Source organism: Silurus meridionalis, chromosome 19 (genome assembly GCF_014805685.1).
Source record: "Silurus meridionalis isolate SWU-2019-XX chromosome 19, ASM1480568v1, whole genome shotgun sequence".
Lineage (NCBI taxonomy): Eukaryota > Metazoa > Chordata > Actinopteri > Siluriformes > Siluridae > Silurus > Silurus meridionalis.
This window is the reverse complement of record NC_060902.1, coordinates 18,219,273-18,236,772: the sequence shown is the minus strand read 5'-3', so window position 1 is coordinate 18,236,772 and position 17,500 is coordinate 18,219,273. Positions and strand designations below refer to the sequence as shown.

Genomic DNA, 17,500 nt, shown 5'->3' with positions numbered 1-17,500 from the left:
AGCTTTATGGAATTTTAAGAGTTAAGGTGAATGACGTGTTTATCCCTGAGGAGCAGCTGTGGTGAAGGAAAAACTCCCTTAGATGTTAAGAAACCTTGAAAGAAACCAGACTCAAAAGCAGAACCTCATCCTCATTTGGGTGACATCAAGAGTGTGATTATAGTCTTTAAACACTACAGAACACTGGAGAGTGAGAACTAACATGAGCACTGGAGTGTGTGATTATGAGTGATGATCTTTCTACAGTCTTTTACAGTCATTATGGTTATAAAACCAGGAGCTACTGAGCAACTCATAAAATAGCTCAACATTTGAGATCATAACAGATCCAGCACCAGCTTCTCCATGCCAGAGCCTTTAAACACTCCAGGAGGTCCAGTGTCCAAACTCCACATTAAGTGAAATCCAGCTGGCACTGGTACGTCTCTAGATGGTTCGGGATGTTTGTGGGCATCTACTTCTTTAAAGGTCCACAATCTTCATGATGTGGGACGTGACTGGAGCTGGAGGAATCTCAGGATGCCTCGGGATGGGGAGAGAAAGAGAAGCAGTGGAGAGGAATTAGCGTAGCTGCTGTTCATGATATTAACAGCACAAGTTGATAATGTGATGTGATCAGATGTTCTGGAGCACAAGGTTATGATGTGATGTGTGTTATGTGTAGAACTCGCTAAAAACATACGTCTTTAATCTGCACTTAAACTGGGAGAGTGTGTCTGAGCCCCGAACACTGTCAGGAAGACTATTCCAGAGTTTAGGAGCTAAATATGAGAATGTTCTACCACCTTTAGTGGACTTTGCTATTCTACTACTAGAAGTCCAGAGTTTTGAGATCTCAGGGAGCGTGACGGATTGTAGCGTGTTAGAAGACTGGAGAGATACATGGAGATAAACCATTTAGTGTTTTGTAGGTAAGTGGCAGTAGTTTGTAGTGGATTTGAATCTTAACAGGAAGCAAATGTAGGGATGAGAAGATTGGGGTTATATGGTGATATTTTCTCCACCTTGTAAGAACTCTGGCTGCTGCATTCTGGGCAAACTGTAGCTTGTTTATTAATGATGCAGGACATCCACCTAGTAATGCATTACAATAGTCCAGTCTGGAGGTCATGAACGCATGGACGAGCTTCTCTGCATCAGATATAGATAACATGTTTCTTAGCAATATTTCTAAGGTGGAAGAACATGGAGCTTCTGTGTACTGGTTTTTGGGCCGATGAGCAAAATCTCCGTCTTATCAGATTTTAATAATAAAAAGTTATGAGTCATCCAGTCTTTTAATTCTTTAACACACTCAGTTATCCGAGCTAATTGAGTGTATCGCCTGGTTTTGATGAGATATGTAGCTGGGTATCATCAGCGTAACAGTGAAAGCTGATCCCATACCTTCTAATAATGTTTCCTAAGGGAAGCATGTATATTGTGAAAGGCAGGGGTCCTAGAACTGAACCTTGTGGCACGCCATAATTTACTTGCATTAACCTGGAGAGTTCTCCATTTAGGTCTACAAAAAGGTACAGATCAGACATTTAGGATTTAAATTGGGTTTATAGATGAGTATAAAAGAAGTAATCGTGTAATGAGGAGGACTGAAACTGAAGGGTGAGATTTATTCTGCATTTGAACCAAAACAAAAAGGTGGAAAGAATTCTGGCTGCGAATGAAGGGGGCGGGGCCACAATCCGAAACCGGTGGGCGGGGATTTGGTCTGTCAATCACATGCGAGCAGAGACAGAAGACTGAGAACACTGCAGTTCACTGTAAGGTAAGAAGATCTTCATCTCATCTCCACTTCAGTTCTAAATACACTTTAACACAATAGAAGTGTGTGTGTGTGTGTGTGTGTGTGTGTGTGTGTGTGTGTGTGTGTGTATCATTTCCACTCTCTGTGCAAAGAAACAGCTCAGTGTTTTATTCTAGACTTTAGTTCTTTAGTTTCTTTCTCTGTGTTCTGGTTGATTTCTAACTCCAGAGTATTGAGGTGAAGAAGTGCAGTTATGGTGGTCAGGGTGGGTCACGTGACCGTCTCTGAGCGGTGAAGTCAGACTGACGGTATGCGGTTTTATCGCGATGTATCGGTCCGATAACAACAACATGATATCAGAGAAAAGACATGCATGCACAAACGATAGGGTACGGTGCAGTGTGTGTGTGTGTGTGTGTGTGTGTGTGTGTGTGTGTGTGTGTGTAGGAGATGACGCTTCTCTCCAGGGGTTCAAATCAAAGCTCAAAGCCAAATGACAGGACAAAAGAGAGGATGCAGCCAAGAGTAATAAAGTGTGTGTGTGTGTGTGTGTGTGTGTGTGTGTGTGTGTGTGTGTGTGTTGAACATCAGCGACATCCTCTTAATGAAAGTTGTCTTGAATTAAAGTTCAAGATCATTGTGCGTTTATGTTCACCAAGAAGAAATGGTGTGTGTGTGTGTGTGTGTGTGTGTGTGTGTGTGTGTGTGTCTGTGTGTGTCTGTTTGTGTGTTGGGGGAGGGGGTACTGAGACAGAGGGGGACAGATGGGGGGGTCATAATGGTTCCCAGATGTGGCTGCATGAGCATTTGGTTTCCAATAGCAGCTGTGATGCACTACAGGAATGCTCTCTCTCTCTCTCTCTCTCTCTCTCTCTCTCTCTCTCTCTCTCTCCCTCTCAACAAACACACACACACTAATAGTGAAGTTATTAATGTAGGTAAACACTGCTTAAAGTTGTAAACATTACAAATAACTTTATTTCCATAAGTACTGCTGTGTGAACCCCCAGGTTTTATAAATGAAAAAACAAATGAACAAAATTAGAAACTGCATCACAAGTAAACAGATTCTGTGATTAAATAATTGAAATAATTTATTGCTGAATATTACAGAAGAAGAATCTCATTATATTCTTAATAAATGTCTTGTTTATTTAACAGCCTCATGCACACACACACACACACACACACACACACACACAGATGTGGTTTTGGCTCACTGTACTTCACTGCACTCGTTCAACCTGGCATCTCATTACAACAGAGGAGAAAAGAGGACTGGGAGACCAGGGAGAGAGAGAGAAAAAGGGAGAGAGGGAAAGAGGGAGGGGAGGAGTGTAGACTTTAGTTTTGGAATGGAATTTGATTTTCAAAGAAAGATGGAGAGAAGGAGAACAAGAGAAAAACAGAAAAGGACAATTGGGACGCATTCTTTCTGTCTGGGTTTTCTCATTTTTTTTCTATTTGTTCCTGAGGCCTAGAGAAAGAATAAGAGAGGGAGAGAGTCAATGGGAGAAAGACGGAGAGAGAGAAAAAGAGTAAGAGCAGGGAAGAAAGAGAGAGAGGGATGTAGAGAGAGACAGAGGGAGGGAGGGAAGAGAGGAGAAGTGAGAGAGGAAGGAGACAGAGACAGAGGGAGGGAAGAGAGGAAGGAGAGAGAGATAGAGGAGGGAAAGAGAGAGAAGGAGAGAGATAGAGGAGGGAGGAAGAGAGAGGAAGGAGAGAGATAGAGGAAGGAAAGAGAGAGGAAGGAGAGATAGAGGAGGGAGGAAGAGAGAGGAAGGAGAGAGATAGAGGAGGGAAAGAGAGAGAAGGAGAGAGATAGAGGAAGGAAAGAGAGAGGAAGGAGACAGAGACAGAGGGAGGGAAAGAGAGGAAGGAGAGAGATAGAGGGAGGAGGAAAGAGAGGAAGGAGAGATAGAGGAGGGAAGAGAGGAAGGAGAGAGATAGAGGAGGGAAGAGAGAGGAAGGAGAGAGATAGAGGAGGGAGGGAAAGAGAGAGGGAAGGAGAGAGATAGAGGAAGGGAAAGAGAGAGGGAAGGAGAGAGATAGAGGGAGGAGGAAAGCGAGAGGAAGGAGAGATAGAGGAGGAAGGAGAGATAGAGGGAGGGAGGGAAAGCGAGAGAGGGAAGGAGAGGGGGGATGGAAAACTGAAAGTATAAATTGGAGTTTTCAAGAAAATGGGCGGAGTCTGTGGCTTGGTGACATCATGTCCCACGTGACGGAAGTAGTGCAGTATTTAGCTGAGTGTGAATGGCAGTGTGTATGCTGATTTTGCACACAGTCAAAGTGTGTGTTAAAGTTCTGTAATGAATAAATCTGATCAAGCTGTTTATAACTGTTTATAGCTGTTTATAGCTGTTTATAGCTCCGCCCCTCGTCCCTCTTCATACCTCAGTACAACGTGAGTCTCTCAGGAAACATGGAGCATGACTTTATTACCAACATACACTGTACAAGATAGAAAAACACTGTGTGTGTGTGTGTGTGTGTGTGTGTGTGTGTGTGTGTGTGTGTGTGTGTGTGTGTGTGTGTGTGATGAATGAAACAAAGCCAGGACAGTCTCAGTGTTAAACTCTCTCACTTTTACAGCGTGAGGAAGAGCAAGAGACGTCTACACCATGAGGGCCTGTGTCTTCCTACTGCTGGGGCTGCCTGGTGAGTACACACACACACACACACACACACACACTCACACACACACACACACACACACACACACTCACACACACACACACACACACACACACACACACACACACACACACACACACACACACACACACTCACACACACACACACACACTCATTCTCACACACACACACACACGCACACACACACACACATACACACACACACACACACACACACACACACACACTCACACACACACACACACACACACACACACACACTAACAGTGTTTCTCTCTATTTACAGTACTGATGGCTCAGCACATTCTTGAAGAGGATTATCTAGATCCATTTGGTGTGAAACCTGTTTATTATTGTTTATCCTCATTATTGTCATTATTATAATCATTACTATTATTATTATTATCATTATTATTATAATCATTACTATTATTATTATTATCATTATTATTATTATTATTATTACTATTATTATTATTATCATTATTATTATCATTATTATTATTATCATTATTATTATTATTATTATCATTATTATTATTATTATTATTATCATTATTATTATTATTATTATTATTATCATTATTATTATTATTATTATTATTATCATTATTATTATTATTATTATCATTATTATTATTATTATATTATTATTATTATTATCATTATTATTATTATCATTATTATTATTATTATCGTTATTATTATTATCATTACTATTATTATTATTATCATTATTATTATTATTATCGTTATTATTATTATCATTAATATAATAGCAGTTTCCTCACTGACTCTCTTCACTCACCTCGTGTCCTAAATCACACGCTGTTCACTATGTAGTGCACTTATCACAGTGTTCACTATTTGCACTGATGTTAAATAGAAGGCATGAAATTCCTTTTATTGTCTTGTTTGTTTGTTTGTTTGTTTGTTTTTCTTTCTTTTTGAGCATCTCCATGGTCTGTTTTCTTCTCTCACATCCTTCATCTTTATTCTTAATCAGCTCTCTTCCTCTTCCTCTTCTTTACCATGTTTCCTCCTGCTGTTGCTGAGGAAGATCTCACTTTGTGTGTGTGTGTGTGTGTGTGTGTGTGTGTGTGTGTGTGTGTTTCAGCTACAGATTACGGACACCGTAAGCACAGCATTTTTTTTCTCTTAAGTTCTTTATAGACATTTTTCATTATAATCTTATTACAGATATTTGTGTGTTCACAATGTGTTGTGTTGTGTTCAGAGACAGAGCTCGAACCACAGTCCCAAACAGGACAGATAGGTACACACACACACACACACACACACACACACACACACACACACACACAAAGAGAGGGGGGGGTTGCTTCAGTTGTGCTAATGTTGTGCTGGTTGTAAGCAGAATGACAAAGATGTGTGTGTGTGTGTGTGTGTGTGTGTGTGTGTGTGTGTGTGTGTGTGTTTGTTTGTTTGTACGTGTGTGTGTGTGTGTGTGTGTCTGAGTGTGTGTGTGTGTTAGAATATCATTAGAATAATACTATTTTGTTGTTTTGTGTTTTCGAAAGTGGGACTTGTGCCGGAACCCACAGAGCCTGGACCACTGGGTGAGACAGACACACACACACACACACACACACTTAATGTTCACATTAATCTCGATATTAAATCACAAGTTGCTTTGTGTCGCGTGTTCACTTCTTACTTTACCAGCAGGGGGAGACAAAGTGCCGCACACAAATTACACACAGTACATACACACATGCATATGCTCAGTTGTATAAATGTATGTATGAATGAATGTAATTTACTCTGGATAAAGGCATTTAATACATTCTGTAAATGTGTGTGTGTGTGTGTGTGTGTGTGTGTGTGTGTGTTCAGACTGCCGTGAGGAGAAGTATCCCTGCACCAGACTCTACTCCGTCCACCAGCCGTGCAAACAATGTCTCAACAACATTTGTTTTTACAGGTTTATACTCACACACACACACACACACACACACACACATTTACACTTATGATAATGGTTAATGTGTGTGTGTGTGTGTGTGTGTGTGTGTGTGTGTGTGTGTGTGTAGTCTGCGCAGGATGTACATTATTAATAAGGAGATCTGTGAGAGGACTGTTTGTGCCCATGAGGAGCTGATGAAAGGTAAATCAATTCACCACATCTGATGTTTACTGAGTCACTATTCTGAGCTGGTGTGTGTGTGTGTGTGTGTGTGTGTGTGTGTGTGTGTGTCTTCACATCAGAAGTGATAATAAATGAAACATCTGTATTGCATTTCTACTCTTTAACATTAAATATAAGTCTCTCTCTCTCTCTCTCTCTCTCTCTCTCTCTCTCTCTCTCTCTCTCTGTAGCTGATCTGTGTCGTGATCAGTTCCCACGCTGTGCTGTCGCGGCTCTGACTGGTCAGTGTGGTATGCTTGGAAGCAACTGCGATAAAAGCTGCGGAAGCTGTTAAAGAGACACACACACACACACACACACACACACACACACACAAATGTTACATAAAAAAAATACTGTATACAAGCAATAACTTCCCTCACATTTGTTGACACGTCCCTGTTCAGACTCACACACACACACACACACACACACACACACACACACACACCTCCTCCTCTACAGATGTGGTATACACATGATGAAGAATGAGTTTATATAAACCTGTATTTAGATTTGTACTCCTCTTTATAAGCCTCCTGACTGTATGACCTGAGTAGGGCTGTCTGTAAAACCCGAGCAGAATCAGAGCAGGACCAGGTGCTCAGGAACCCAGTGCTGTAGAACCTGGTGCTCAGGAACCCAGTGCTGTAGAACCTGGTGCTCAGGAACCCAGTGCTGTAGAACCTGGTGCTCAGGAACCCAGTGCTGTAGAACCTGGTGTTCAGGAACCCAGTGCTGTAGAACCTGGTGCTCAGGAACCCAGTGCTGTAGAACCTGGTGCTCAGGAACCCAGTGCTGTAAACCTGGTGCTCTGGAACCCAGTGCTCTAAAACCTGGTGCTCAGGAACCCAGTGCTGTAGAACCTGGTGCTCAGGAACCCAGTGCTGTAGAACCTGGTGCTCTGGAACCCAGTGCTCTAAAACCTGGTGCTCTGGAACCCAGTGCTCTAAAACCTGGTGCTCTGGAACCTAGTGCTGTAGAACCTGGTGCTCTGGAACCTAGTGCTGTAAAACCTGGTGCTCTGGAACCTAGTGCTGTAGAACCCGGTGCTCTGGAACCCAGTGCTGTAGAACCTGGTGCTCTGGAACCCAGTGCTGTAGAACCTGGTGCTGTGAAGGAGGGGGAGGATGGAGAGATCCAGGAGCAGCTGCAGGAACTCTGTCTGAAAGTGTTACTGTAAAACTCCATCACTTCATACGGTCACGTGAGATTGTTATTATTAACGTTGTGTTACGTTTGTTGATGCTCAGCATATACCTGCTTCTCCTCCATATATAAATATATAAATGTCCTGATCCCAGATCAGATCTATACCCAGTGTTCACTGCTCACGTGTATAATACAGCAGCAAACATGTTCGATTATAATCCTAACGATACACACTGCAGCACCTTCTGAAGAGACACCTGATCACCATCTCCATCATCAACACAATACTTCATAAATAAAAGAAAGCCAGTGTCACACACGGTGTACGTTTATAAATAAAAATCCTTTATTCCATGAAACAGGGCTGATGTGTGTTTCCACTGGAGAGAAATCCATCTTACTGACAAACGTTTTCACAGTGTTGCAGAAAGGTTATGATGTAACTTTGGAGCTCCTCTGCCTCTGAGAACTCTTTTAGTGTCTACAGTGATATTAATGCTGAAGACCACAGTGGAGAAGGAACTCTCCACTGTGGAAAGAAAGAAAAATGTGTCTGAAAGTGCCAGTGGGATCATCAGATAGGAGAAGGTGTGGTCAGAAATAGTTCCTCAGGGGGTTCTTCATGACTTTAAAGTGGGTTTATGTTACAAAAAAATAAAGCTTTCTTACTCATGCTTTCTCATCTGGTTTGCAGCGATCAAGTTTAAATAAAACATCTAAAACACACTGATGACCCTGTTCGAGTCAGGCTTTTAGAGTTACTCCATGTTCACTGAACCCATCAGAGCTTTGAGTAGTAGTGACTCAATCCCAGCTGATTAACCCATAGAATCTCACACACATCAGCACTTCCTTCACACCCTCATGCTGCTACAGAACCACCTTTAATCCCTCAACCTGAGCTTTAAACACTAATCTACAGAAGAACAGAAGAGCTGGGGGTGTGCTGGACTTCTACATGAAGAGCTTCATGATGCAAAGGAACATGTGTTTCAGCACATTTCAGCATCAGCCATGTAGATGCACTGTGTTACAAACACACGATAAAAAGAAATCTGCTGCAGCAGCAGAGATGATGTTTTTGTGCACAAAATGTGTATGAAGGCATATCACACACACACACACACACACACACACACACACACGACTCAGCGTTCCTCTGTGGTGTAGTGGTTATAGTCAGTGTTATTTTGATGGTGTGTGAAGGTGCAGGTTCTAATCCTCGTTTCATGGTGTTTTAGATGAATTCATGGTGCTGTTTCAGTAAAATAATCATCAACAATATTACACTTTATTTAAAGTTTGTTCTTCTAAAAACACGTGTTTTCTGTTACTTTCTAACTGAGCAAACTGATTAAGACCTCAGCAGATCATATGCATGCTGGTTCTTCTGTGGTGCAGTGGAAACAGTCAGGATTATTCTTATGGTGTGTGAAGATGCAGGTTCTACTCCTCCTTTTGGCAGGTTTTTGAGGACTTGGTGGTGCTGTAGCAGGATGTAGTGTGATCAAGAAGCTGCTGAACGTGTGACTCTGTAGTTCAGATAGTTGCATCACTGGTCCTGGAACTGTTTTGAACTGTGGATCAAATCCCACCTGCAGCATCTGTGGAACTGTTTATGTTGAATGATTTTTTTATATAAAAGTAAACAATAATAATGATAATTACTGTTTGTGTATATGATTTACATGACCCTGAGAAAAAGTGTATGAAGACAAAGATCCAGCACACACCACTCACTCATCTTCCTCTGTGGTTTAGTGGTAACGTTCAGGGTTATTTTGATGGTGTGTGTGAAGGTGCAGGTTCTAATCCTCCTTTTGGCAGGTTTTAGAGGTGAAGGTGGTGCCGTAGCAGGATGAAGGTGTGACAGAGGAAAGCAGGGTGCATGAGATTCTGTGGCTCAGTTGGTTGAGACGGTGCTGCTAAGGTACAGGAGAAAGCAGGATCAAATCCTGGCAGTGATCTCAGCTCACCTCACAGAGGGGCTATGTGAGGAGCTGAAGGAGTGCTGGGGTGGTGCACTCATAAGAAGGATGTGCAAGAGATGGCAGCGTGCTACGGCAGAGGGCGAGTAAAGGGGCGGCACGCTACCCCAGAGGGCGAGTGACGGGGCGGCACGCTACGGCAGAGGGCGAGTGACGGGGCGGCTCGCTACCCCAGAGGGCGAGTGAGGGGGCGGCTCGCTACCCCAGAGGGCGAGTGACGGGGCGGCTCGCTACCCCAGAGGGCGAGTGAGGGGTGAGCTTGCTACCCCAGAGGCGAGTGAGGCGGCTCGCTACCCCAGAGGGCGAGTGAGGGGTGAGCTTGCTACCCCAGAGGGCGAGTGACTGGGTGGTGCGCTATGGCAGAGGGCAAGTGAGCTATGGAATGAGTGTCTGGATGGTGCACTCGCATACCAGTAGCTGAAGGTGGTCTGTCATAGGAGACAAGGAAAGTGTGTGGGTGGAGCAGAGGAGGGGCCTAAAGATACAACTACCAGAGGGTTGTTTCTCCTTTTAAGAATTTTTTATTTTTTGTTTTTAATAAATTAAGAAAGAACTCTTTATTACTTCTACTACTTTCTCTCCTCTCGTCCAGCCTTCTTCACCCAGATTCAAACCCACAACCTCTCACACCAGAGGTGAGGCTGTTACCACTGAGCCACCATGTCTGACCTACAACACACCTTTTTTTAGGGGGCTTATCTTCTGTATGCCCTCTGCCTTACCGCCTGCTCTTCTACTGTTCAGGGTTTAGCGTGATTTTTTTTAAGGAGGAGGAACAGAAGCATCTGAAGAGGAGAATCAGCAGCAGAAGACAAAATTATTTTAGGTTTATTGTCATTTTGTTCAGAGAAAGAGTTCAAATTTATCTATTGAGTTACATCATTAAAAAACACACACACACACACACACACACGCTAAACGTCTTGATATGCACGCTTCAGGTCCTGGTTTCATTTTCCCTAAGCCAGGAGAAACACACACACACACACACACACACACACACACACACGCTACCTTCGATAACAATACCAGAGGAACAGATGCTCCTAACATCTACGAGTACAGAATTACAGTCATGTGACCATGCAACATGAATAACATCAAAGGTGTGACATCATGAAGAACTGCTGAAAAACTAAAGTCAGTCTTTTAGAGTGTAAAACACACACACCTGAGTGAGAAGCTGCCCATGGACCTGCTGAGCTCATATCAGTGCTGCTGAGTCTCTGCAGGCATTAGTGTTCAAAGCACTCACACACACACTCTCTCTCACACACACACACACACACACACACACACACACACACTCACACTCACACTCACACTTACACACACACACACACAGATCTGTATCAGGTCACATGCTGGTCTCCACGGTGACTCCTGATTTGAGATCAGTGTGTTGGCACAAGCTGACCTGGGATCAGTTGTTCAGCGGTAGAGACGGATGTCTGCGCCGTATCTCGTGCTGGAGCTGCTCCTTCAGAGTGCACACCTTTATTCACACACACACACACACACACACACACACACACACACACACACACACACACACAACAGGTAAGAACCCGAGACACACCTCTGTTTATTATTATCAGCTGTGTGTGTATTATATCATCACCTGCTCTTCCAGTCCCTTCACTCTCTGGCGATGAGCTCGCTCCCGATTGGCCAGTGTTCGCTCCGCCTCTCTCTGATTCGCTCTCAGTCGTTCCACCTCACGCTGATTGGCTTTTAGAAGCTCCACCTCCTTCAGGGCATCGTCAAGCTCACTCACACTCTGTGATGCCTCCAACTCTGTGAGCTGGGTCTAAAACAAACACACACACACAAAGTGTAAAGCAGAAATGCAACCTTGTACGTGTGTGTGTGTGTGTGTGTGTGTGTGTACCTGCAGCAGAGTGATCTGCCTCTGTGCATGTTGTAGTTCCTGCACCGTTGTGTTCAGTAACTGATCCAGCCGTTCCTTCTCTGCACACAAACGCATGGTGGTCTCCTCCGTCTTCAGCTTCTGACGCTCTACCTGCACACACACACACACACACACACACACACACGAGCAGAAGTCACTGAACACGTCTCAACAATGCCTACCCACAATGCATTGTAGTGGGACTACAGTGCATTGAACAGGAATTGTTTTTTTTGAAGTTCTGCTTTCAAACCTTCTCCAGCGTGTTCCTTAGTGCGTTCTTGTCCTTCTCCAGACGCACCGCCTGTCTCTCTGCGTCCTTCTTCTCGGTCTCTAACAGAGCCACGGCTCGCTGCAGGACACACACTCGCTCCTCCACACACACACGCTCTGTCTGCGCCGTCTGCAGAGAACGCTGCGCCTCACACAGGGCGGCTGAGCGCACACGCAATGCCTACAGAAAGGGACAGAGGTTATATAACTGAGCCTTACATTATCTCACACACACACACACACACACACACACCTCTTGTGTATCAGAGAGCTCTGTCTCCAGCTCCTGGCATCTCACTTGGCTGTGTGTGAGTTCAGCCTGCAGGTTTTGTATGCGCTCAGTCAGAGTCTCTACAGCATGTTTTCCTTCAGACAGAGACGCTCGCATGCTGTCCACACGCTCCTGCGTACACACACACACACACACACACACACACACACACACACACAATATTTATTTCAAACAAGAAATGTTCACCTTATGGTTCTTATTTGCTCTTATAAGGACCTTCACTCTTCTAGGAAGATGTTCCATTAGATGTTGTGGAGATTCATTCAGCTATAAGGTTGTTAGTAAAGTCAGGTACTGATGTAGGTGAGAAGGTGAGGAGGTTTCTGGGCAGCAGTCAGTGTTCACATTCACATTAACACTCATATATAATACAGTTGAGCTCTGTAGCAGGAGATCTTTCATTCCAGCCCATGGAAAGCAGATCTTCATGGAACTGGCTTTGTGCACAGGAGCATTGTAATGATGGAACAGGTTTGCATCTCCGAGTTCAGGTAAAGGGAACTTTTTATGTTAAAACATCCAGAGACATCTGATACAACTGAGTGCCTCCAAGTTTGTGGCAACAGTTTGGGGAAGAACCACATCTGTGTGGAAAAGTCTGGCGTCCAAATACTTTTTTCTAAAACACTTTTGGACATGTACAGTAATCTATAGTGAGTGAGTGTGTGTGTGTGTGTTTGTGAGTATATATGACCTGCAGTTGTTTGCGCTCCTGCTCAGTGTGTGTAAGGTTTTTCTGCAGTGTGGCGAGTCTCCCCTGGGTGGCGCTGTTGGCTGCACTGTTGTCCTGCAGGCTCTGACTGAGACTCTGCACTCTGTCTCTCTGAACACACTCCAAATCCTGAGCTTTACTGAGCAGAGATGTCACTCTGTCTACTTCCCTCTGTAACAATGAGACACGAGCCTCGGCCTCCACCACCTACACACACACACACCCACACACACACACACACACACACACACACACACAGACACACAGACACACACACAGAGAGAGGCAATATTTCATGACCACATGTTTACCACATCGTATCATTTTAGTAACTTGATTTAGAATCTCGTTCATCAGTATGAATGAATCTTTTTTGAGTCATTTAGTTCATTTTATTTCTTTAATCACATTCATACGTCTGTGGGAGTCACGTGATAAAAGAACGCACGACTCGGACTAGAAGAGTCGAGATGAATTCTGTTTCCTGTATATTACCTACGCAGATGTTTGCTCATGCGCTTCAGTAGACAATTACGAATTGTTCATGAACGACTCTTCACTAATGCTTATCCGTTAAGTTGTTATAATTATTGTGTGTGTGTGTGTGTGTGTGTGTGTGTTACCTGTCCACCACTCACCTGTTTGAGCTTGTTATCATGTCGGTCCTGAGCACTCTGCGCCTCCGTCTCTTTCTCGGCCAGACACACTCGCAACCGCTGAATCTCTCCTTCCAGACTCCGCCTTCCAAGCTCCACCCTTGTAGCCCTTGACTCCGCCCCTTCCAGGGCTTCCCTCAGTCTCCGGCGCTCCGCCTCCAGACGAACCTCCCCCGCCCGGAGTTTATTACACTGCTCCTGTGTGTGTGTGTGTGTGTGTGTGTGTGTGTAAAACACATTTAATCATTATATAATGGACTTATAATAGATAATCATAATGTACTCTGTGTGTGTGTGTGTGTGTGTGTGTGTGTGTGTGTGTGAACCTGTAGATGTTTGCGCTCCATCTCTGTGTTTTGCAGTGTTCTCTCCAGCTCTTTCACTCTTTCGCTGAGAGTCCTTTTCTCTCTCTCTCCTCTCCTCACCACCACCTCCTGCTGCTGCAGTAATGTCTGAGTGGAGTTCAAGCGACTGTCTACATTCCGCTTACCTGCACACACACACACACACACACACACACACACACACACAAATATAAAAAAAAAAATTAGGCAGACACATAATAAAATTGAGTTTAGAAACAGGTAGAGCAATAATAGTGTGTGTTTGTGTGTGTGTGTGTGTGTGTGTGTGCACGTATTTACCTTCCTGACACTCCTGCAGTGTGCTGTGAAGTTGAGTGACACGGTTTTGAGCACAGTCCCTCTCTCCTTTGATTTCCTCTAGTTCTTGCTGTAGCACCCCCAACTGGCTGCGCACCTCATCCTACACACACACACACACACACACACACACACACACACACACACTACAGTTATAAAAAACACCTAGAAAACGTATTATACATATTACCAAATATTAAACCAAACACATAATTACACAAGATGATATAATGTGTGTGTGTGTGTGTGTGTGTGTGTGTGTGTGTGTGTGTGCGCATAGTAGTTTATAAGTGTGTGTATTCTTTGAGCACCCGTTCTCTCTGGGCTTCTCGGAGCTCCAGCAGGAAGTCTCGAAGGCCGTTCCGGAGTGTTTCGGGGTCGAGGTCGGGTTGGAGGAGAGAGATGGGTGTGTCTCCTCTCTCAGGGGACAGGGGACGAGACGCTGTCGTGTGATCAGGACTGGACTTAATGGACTTTTCCGCAACATCTGAGACAGAAAGATGGATGTTGAAACCCAGTTTATAGAGCAGTGATATAAACTCAGTGATAATATTCTACGGACCTTTAGGGGGCGATAAAGAGCCACGTAGAGGAGACACGCTCCGGTGCCGGGGCATCGCCACGGAAATGAGCGACGAGTGGGCGGAGCCGGCAGGGCTGCGTCCACGCAAACCCCGCCCCCCTGCACCGATACCCAGCGTGCGAGTCAGTGCCGACTGCAAACTGGCCAATCGGAACTCGAGGTCACGGCGCGCGGCCTCGGAACGCGTTAACTCTGCCTCCGTGGCATTGAGGCGCCCCTGTGCCTCGCTGAGCTGCAGCTGAATCTGCGCAAATGCTTCAACCCCGGCCTGAGCCCGCAGGCTCAGGTTCCTTACTTCATCCTGCAGCTTCTTCTCCGAGCCACGAGCCTCCTGCAGCTGAGAGCTCAAATCCCGCTCGAGTCCACGCCTGGAGCTTTCACTGTCGCTCAAACGCTTCTGAACACACGACAGCTATGGAGACACACATACACACAGTCACCCGCTACAAGAGACTACAACACACCTTCACACACTCTTACACACCTTCACACACTCTTACACACCTTCACACCTTACACACCTTCACACACTCTACACACCTTCACACTCTTACACACCTTCACACACTCTTACACACACTTCACACACTCTACACACCTTCACACTCTTACACACTCTTACACTCTTACACACTTCACACACTCTACACACCTTCACACACTTACACACCTTCACACACTTACACACCTTCACACACTTCACACACTTACACACCTTACACCTTCACACACTTACACACACCTTCACACACTTACACCTTCACACCTCTTACACACCTTCACACACTCTTACACACCTTCACACACCTTACACACACACACACACACACACTCTTACACTCTTACACACCTTACACACTTCACACACACTAAAACCCATTTACACACTCTTACACCTTCAAACACTCTTACACACTTCACACACTCTTACACTCTTACACACCTTCACACACTTACACACCTTCACACACACCTTCACACACCTCTTACACACCTTACACACTTCACACACACTTCACACACTCTACACACCTTCAAACACTCTTACACACCTTCACACACTTACACACCTTCACACACTTACACACCTTCACACTCTTACACACCTTCACTCTTACACACTCTTCACACACCTTACACACTCTTCACACCTTCACACACTTCACACACCTTCACACACACCTTACACACACACTTACACACCTTCACACACCTTACACACCTTCACACCTTCACACACTTACACACACCTTCACACACTTACACACCTTCACACCTTACACACCTTCACACACCTTACACATGTCCACACACCTTCACACACCTTACACACTTACACACCTTCACACACCTTCACACCTTACACACCTTCACACACTCTACACACCTTCACACACCGTCACACACACACTTACACACCTTACACACTCTTACACACACCGTCACACACCGTCACACACCTTCACACACTAAAACCCATTTACACACTCTTACACACCTTCACACACCTTCACACCTTCACACATACTTACACACCTTCACACACACTAACACACCTTCAAAACTATTGCACACCTTCACACACCGTCACACACACTTACACAACTTCACACACTCTTACACACCTTCACACTCTCTTACATACCTTCACACACCTTACACATGTCCACACACCTTCACACACACTTACATGCCTTCACACACCTTACACATGTCCACACACCTTCACACTCTTACACACCTTCACACACACTTACATGCCTTCACACACTCTTACACACTCTTCACACACCTTCACACACACTTACACACCTTACACATGTCCACACCTTCACACACCTTCACACACTCTTACACACCTTCAAACACTCTTACACCTTCACACACTTCACACTCTTACACACACTTCACACACTCTTACACCTTCACACACCTTCACACACTCTTACACACCTTCACACACCTTACACACCTTCACCTTCACACACCTTCACACTCTTACACACCTTCACACACCTTACACACACTTACACCTTCACACACCCTTAAACACCTTCACACACCTTCACACACTCTTACACACCTTACACACACTTACACACCTTCACACACCACACACCTTCACACACCTTCACACACTCTTACACACCTTCACACACCTTACACACACTTACACACCTTCACACACCTTACACACCTTCACACACCTTACACACCTTCACACACTCTTACACACCTTCACACACTGTCACACACACTTACACACCTTACACACTTACACACCTTCACACACGTCACACACACTTACACACCTTCACACACTAAAACCCATTTACACACTCTTACACACCTTCACACACCTTCACACACCTTCACACATACTTACACACCTTCACACACACTAACACACCTTCAAAACTATTGCACACCTTCACACACCGTCACACACACACTTACACAACTTCACACACTCTTACACACCTTCACACTCTCTTACATGCCTTCACACACCTTACACATGTCCACACACCTTCACACACACTTACATGCCTTCACACACCTTACACATGTCCACACACCTTCACACACTCTTACACACCTTCACCTTCACACACCTTACACATGTCACACACCTTCACACTCTTACACACCTTCACACCTTCACACACACTTACACACCTTACACATGTCCACACACCTTCACACACACTTACACACCTTC

General features: G+C 44.7%; 2 protein-coding genes across 7 annotated transcripts in view; one reads left to right on the top strand and one right to left on the bottom strand.

The window, feature by feature from the left end:
* The window catches only part of LOC124402615 (rootletin-like), a 48,548-nt gene that overhangs the window by 13,348 nt on the left and 17,700 nt on the right, over positions 1-17,500 (bottom strand). For 4 of the 5 annotated variants that reach the window (XM_046875754.1, XM_046875750.1, XM_046875752.1 and 1 more), the window contains exons 27-38: positions 14,758-15,190; positions 14,507-14,682; positions 14,178-14,298; positions 13,860-14,023; positions 13,516-13,731; positions 12,860-13,084; positions 12,127-12,276; positions 11,854-12,054; positions 11,580-11,711; positions 11,310-11,498; positions 10,664-11,183; positions 6,827-6,999 (exon numbers count right to left, since the gene is read on the bottom strand). In XM_046875754.1, coding sequence (XP_046731710.1) covers positions 11,112-11,183; positions 11,310-11,498; positions 11,580-11,711; positions 11,854-12,054; positions 12,127-12,276; positions 12,860-13,084; positions 13,516-13,731; positions 13,860-14,023; positions 14,178-14,298; positions 14,507-14,682; positions 14,758-15,190 — 2,079 coding nt within the window. In that variant the 3' untranslated portion in view covers positions 6,827-6,999; positions 10,664-11,111. Of the gene's footprint in view, positions 1-6,826; positions 7,000-10,663; positions 11,184-11,309; positions 11,499-11,579; positions 11,712-11,853; positions 12,055-12,126; positions 12,277-12,859; positions 13,085-13,515; positions 13,732-13,859; positions 14,024-14,177; positions 14,299-14,506; positions 14,683-14,757; positions 15,191-17,500 lie in introns of those variants that run through there. The other variant, XM_046875751.1, reaches the window with a different exon arrangement.
* Positions 1,702-8,059, top strand: mfap2 (microfibril associated protein 2). Of its 2 annotated transcripts, none has more exons than XM_046875773.1 (9): positions 1,702-1,765; positions 4,337-4,402; positions 4,686-4,733; positions 5,523-5,534; positions 5,637-5,675; positions 5,941-5,979; positions 6,257-6,344; positions 6,454-6,527; positions 6,740-8,059. In XM_046875773.1, exons 2-9 carry the CDS (start codon positions 4,366-4,368, stop codon positions 6,841-6,843), a joined length of 441 nt encoding a protein of 146 aa, XP_046731729.1. In that variant the 5' UTR covers positions 1,702-1,765; positions 4,337-4,365; the 3' UTR covers positions 6,844-8,059. The 2 variants fall into 2 exon arrangements, with proteins under 2 accessions (XP_046731729.1, XP_046731728.1); XM_046875772.1 differs by having other exon boundaries at positions 5,517-5,534.

Coding starts and splice junctions, on each gene's coding strand:
- mfap2 (XM_046875772.1), top strand. CDS start 4,366: ATGAGGGCCTGTGTCTTCCTACTGCTGGGGCTGCCTG. Junction 5,676..5,940: donor GTCCCAAACAGGACAGATAG/GTACACACACAC, acceptor TGTTTTCGAAAG/TGGGACTTGTGCCGGAACCC. Junction 6,345..6,453: donor AACAACATTTGTTTTTACAG/GTTTATACTCAC, acceptor GTGTGTGTGTAG/TCTGCGCAGGATGTACATTA.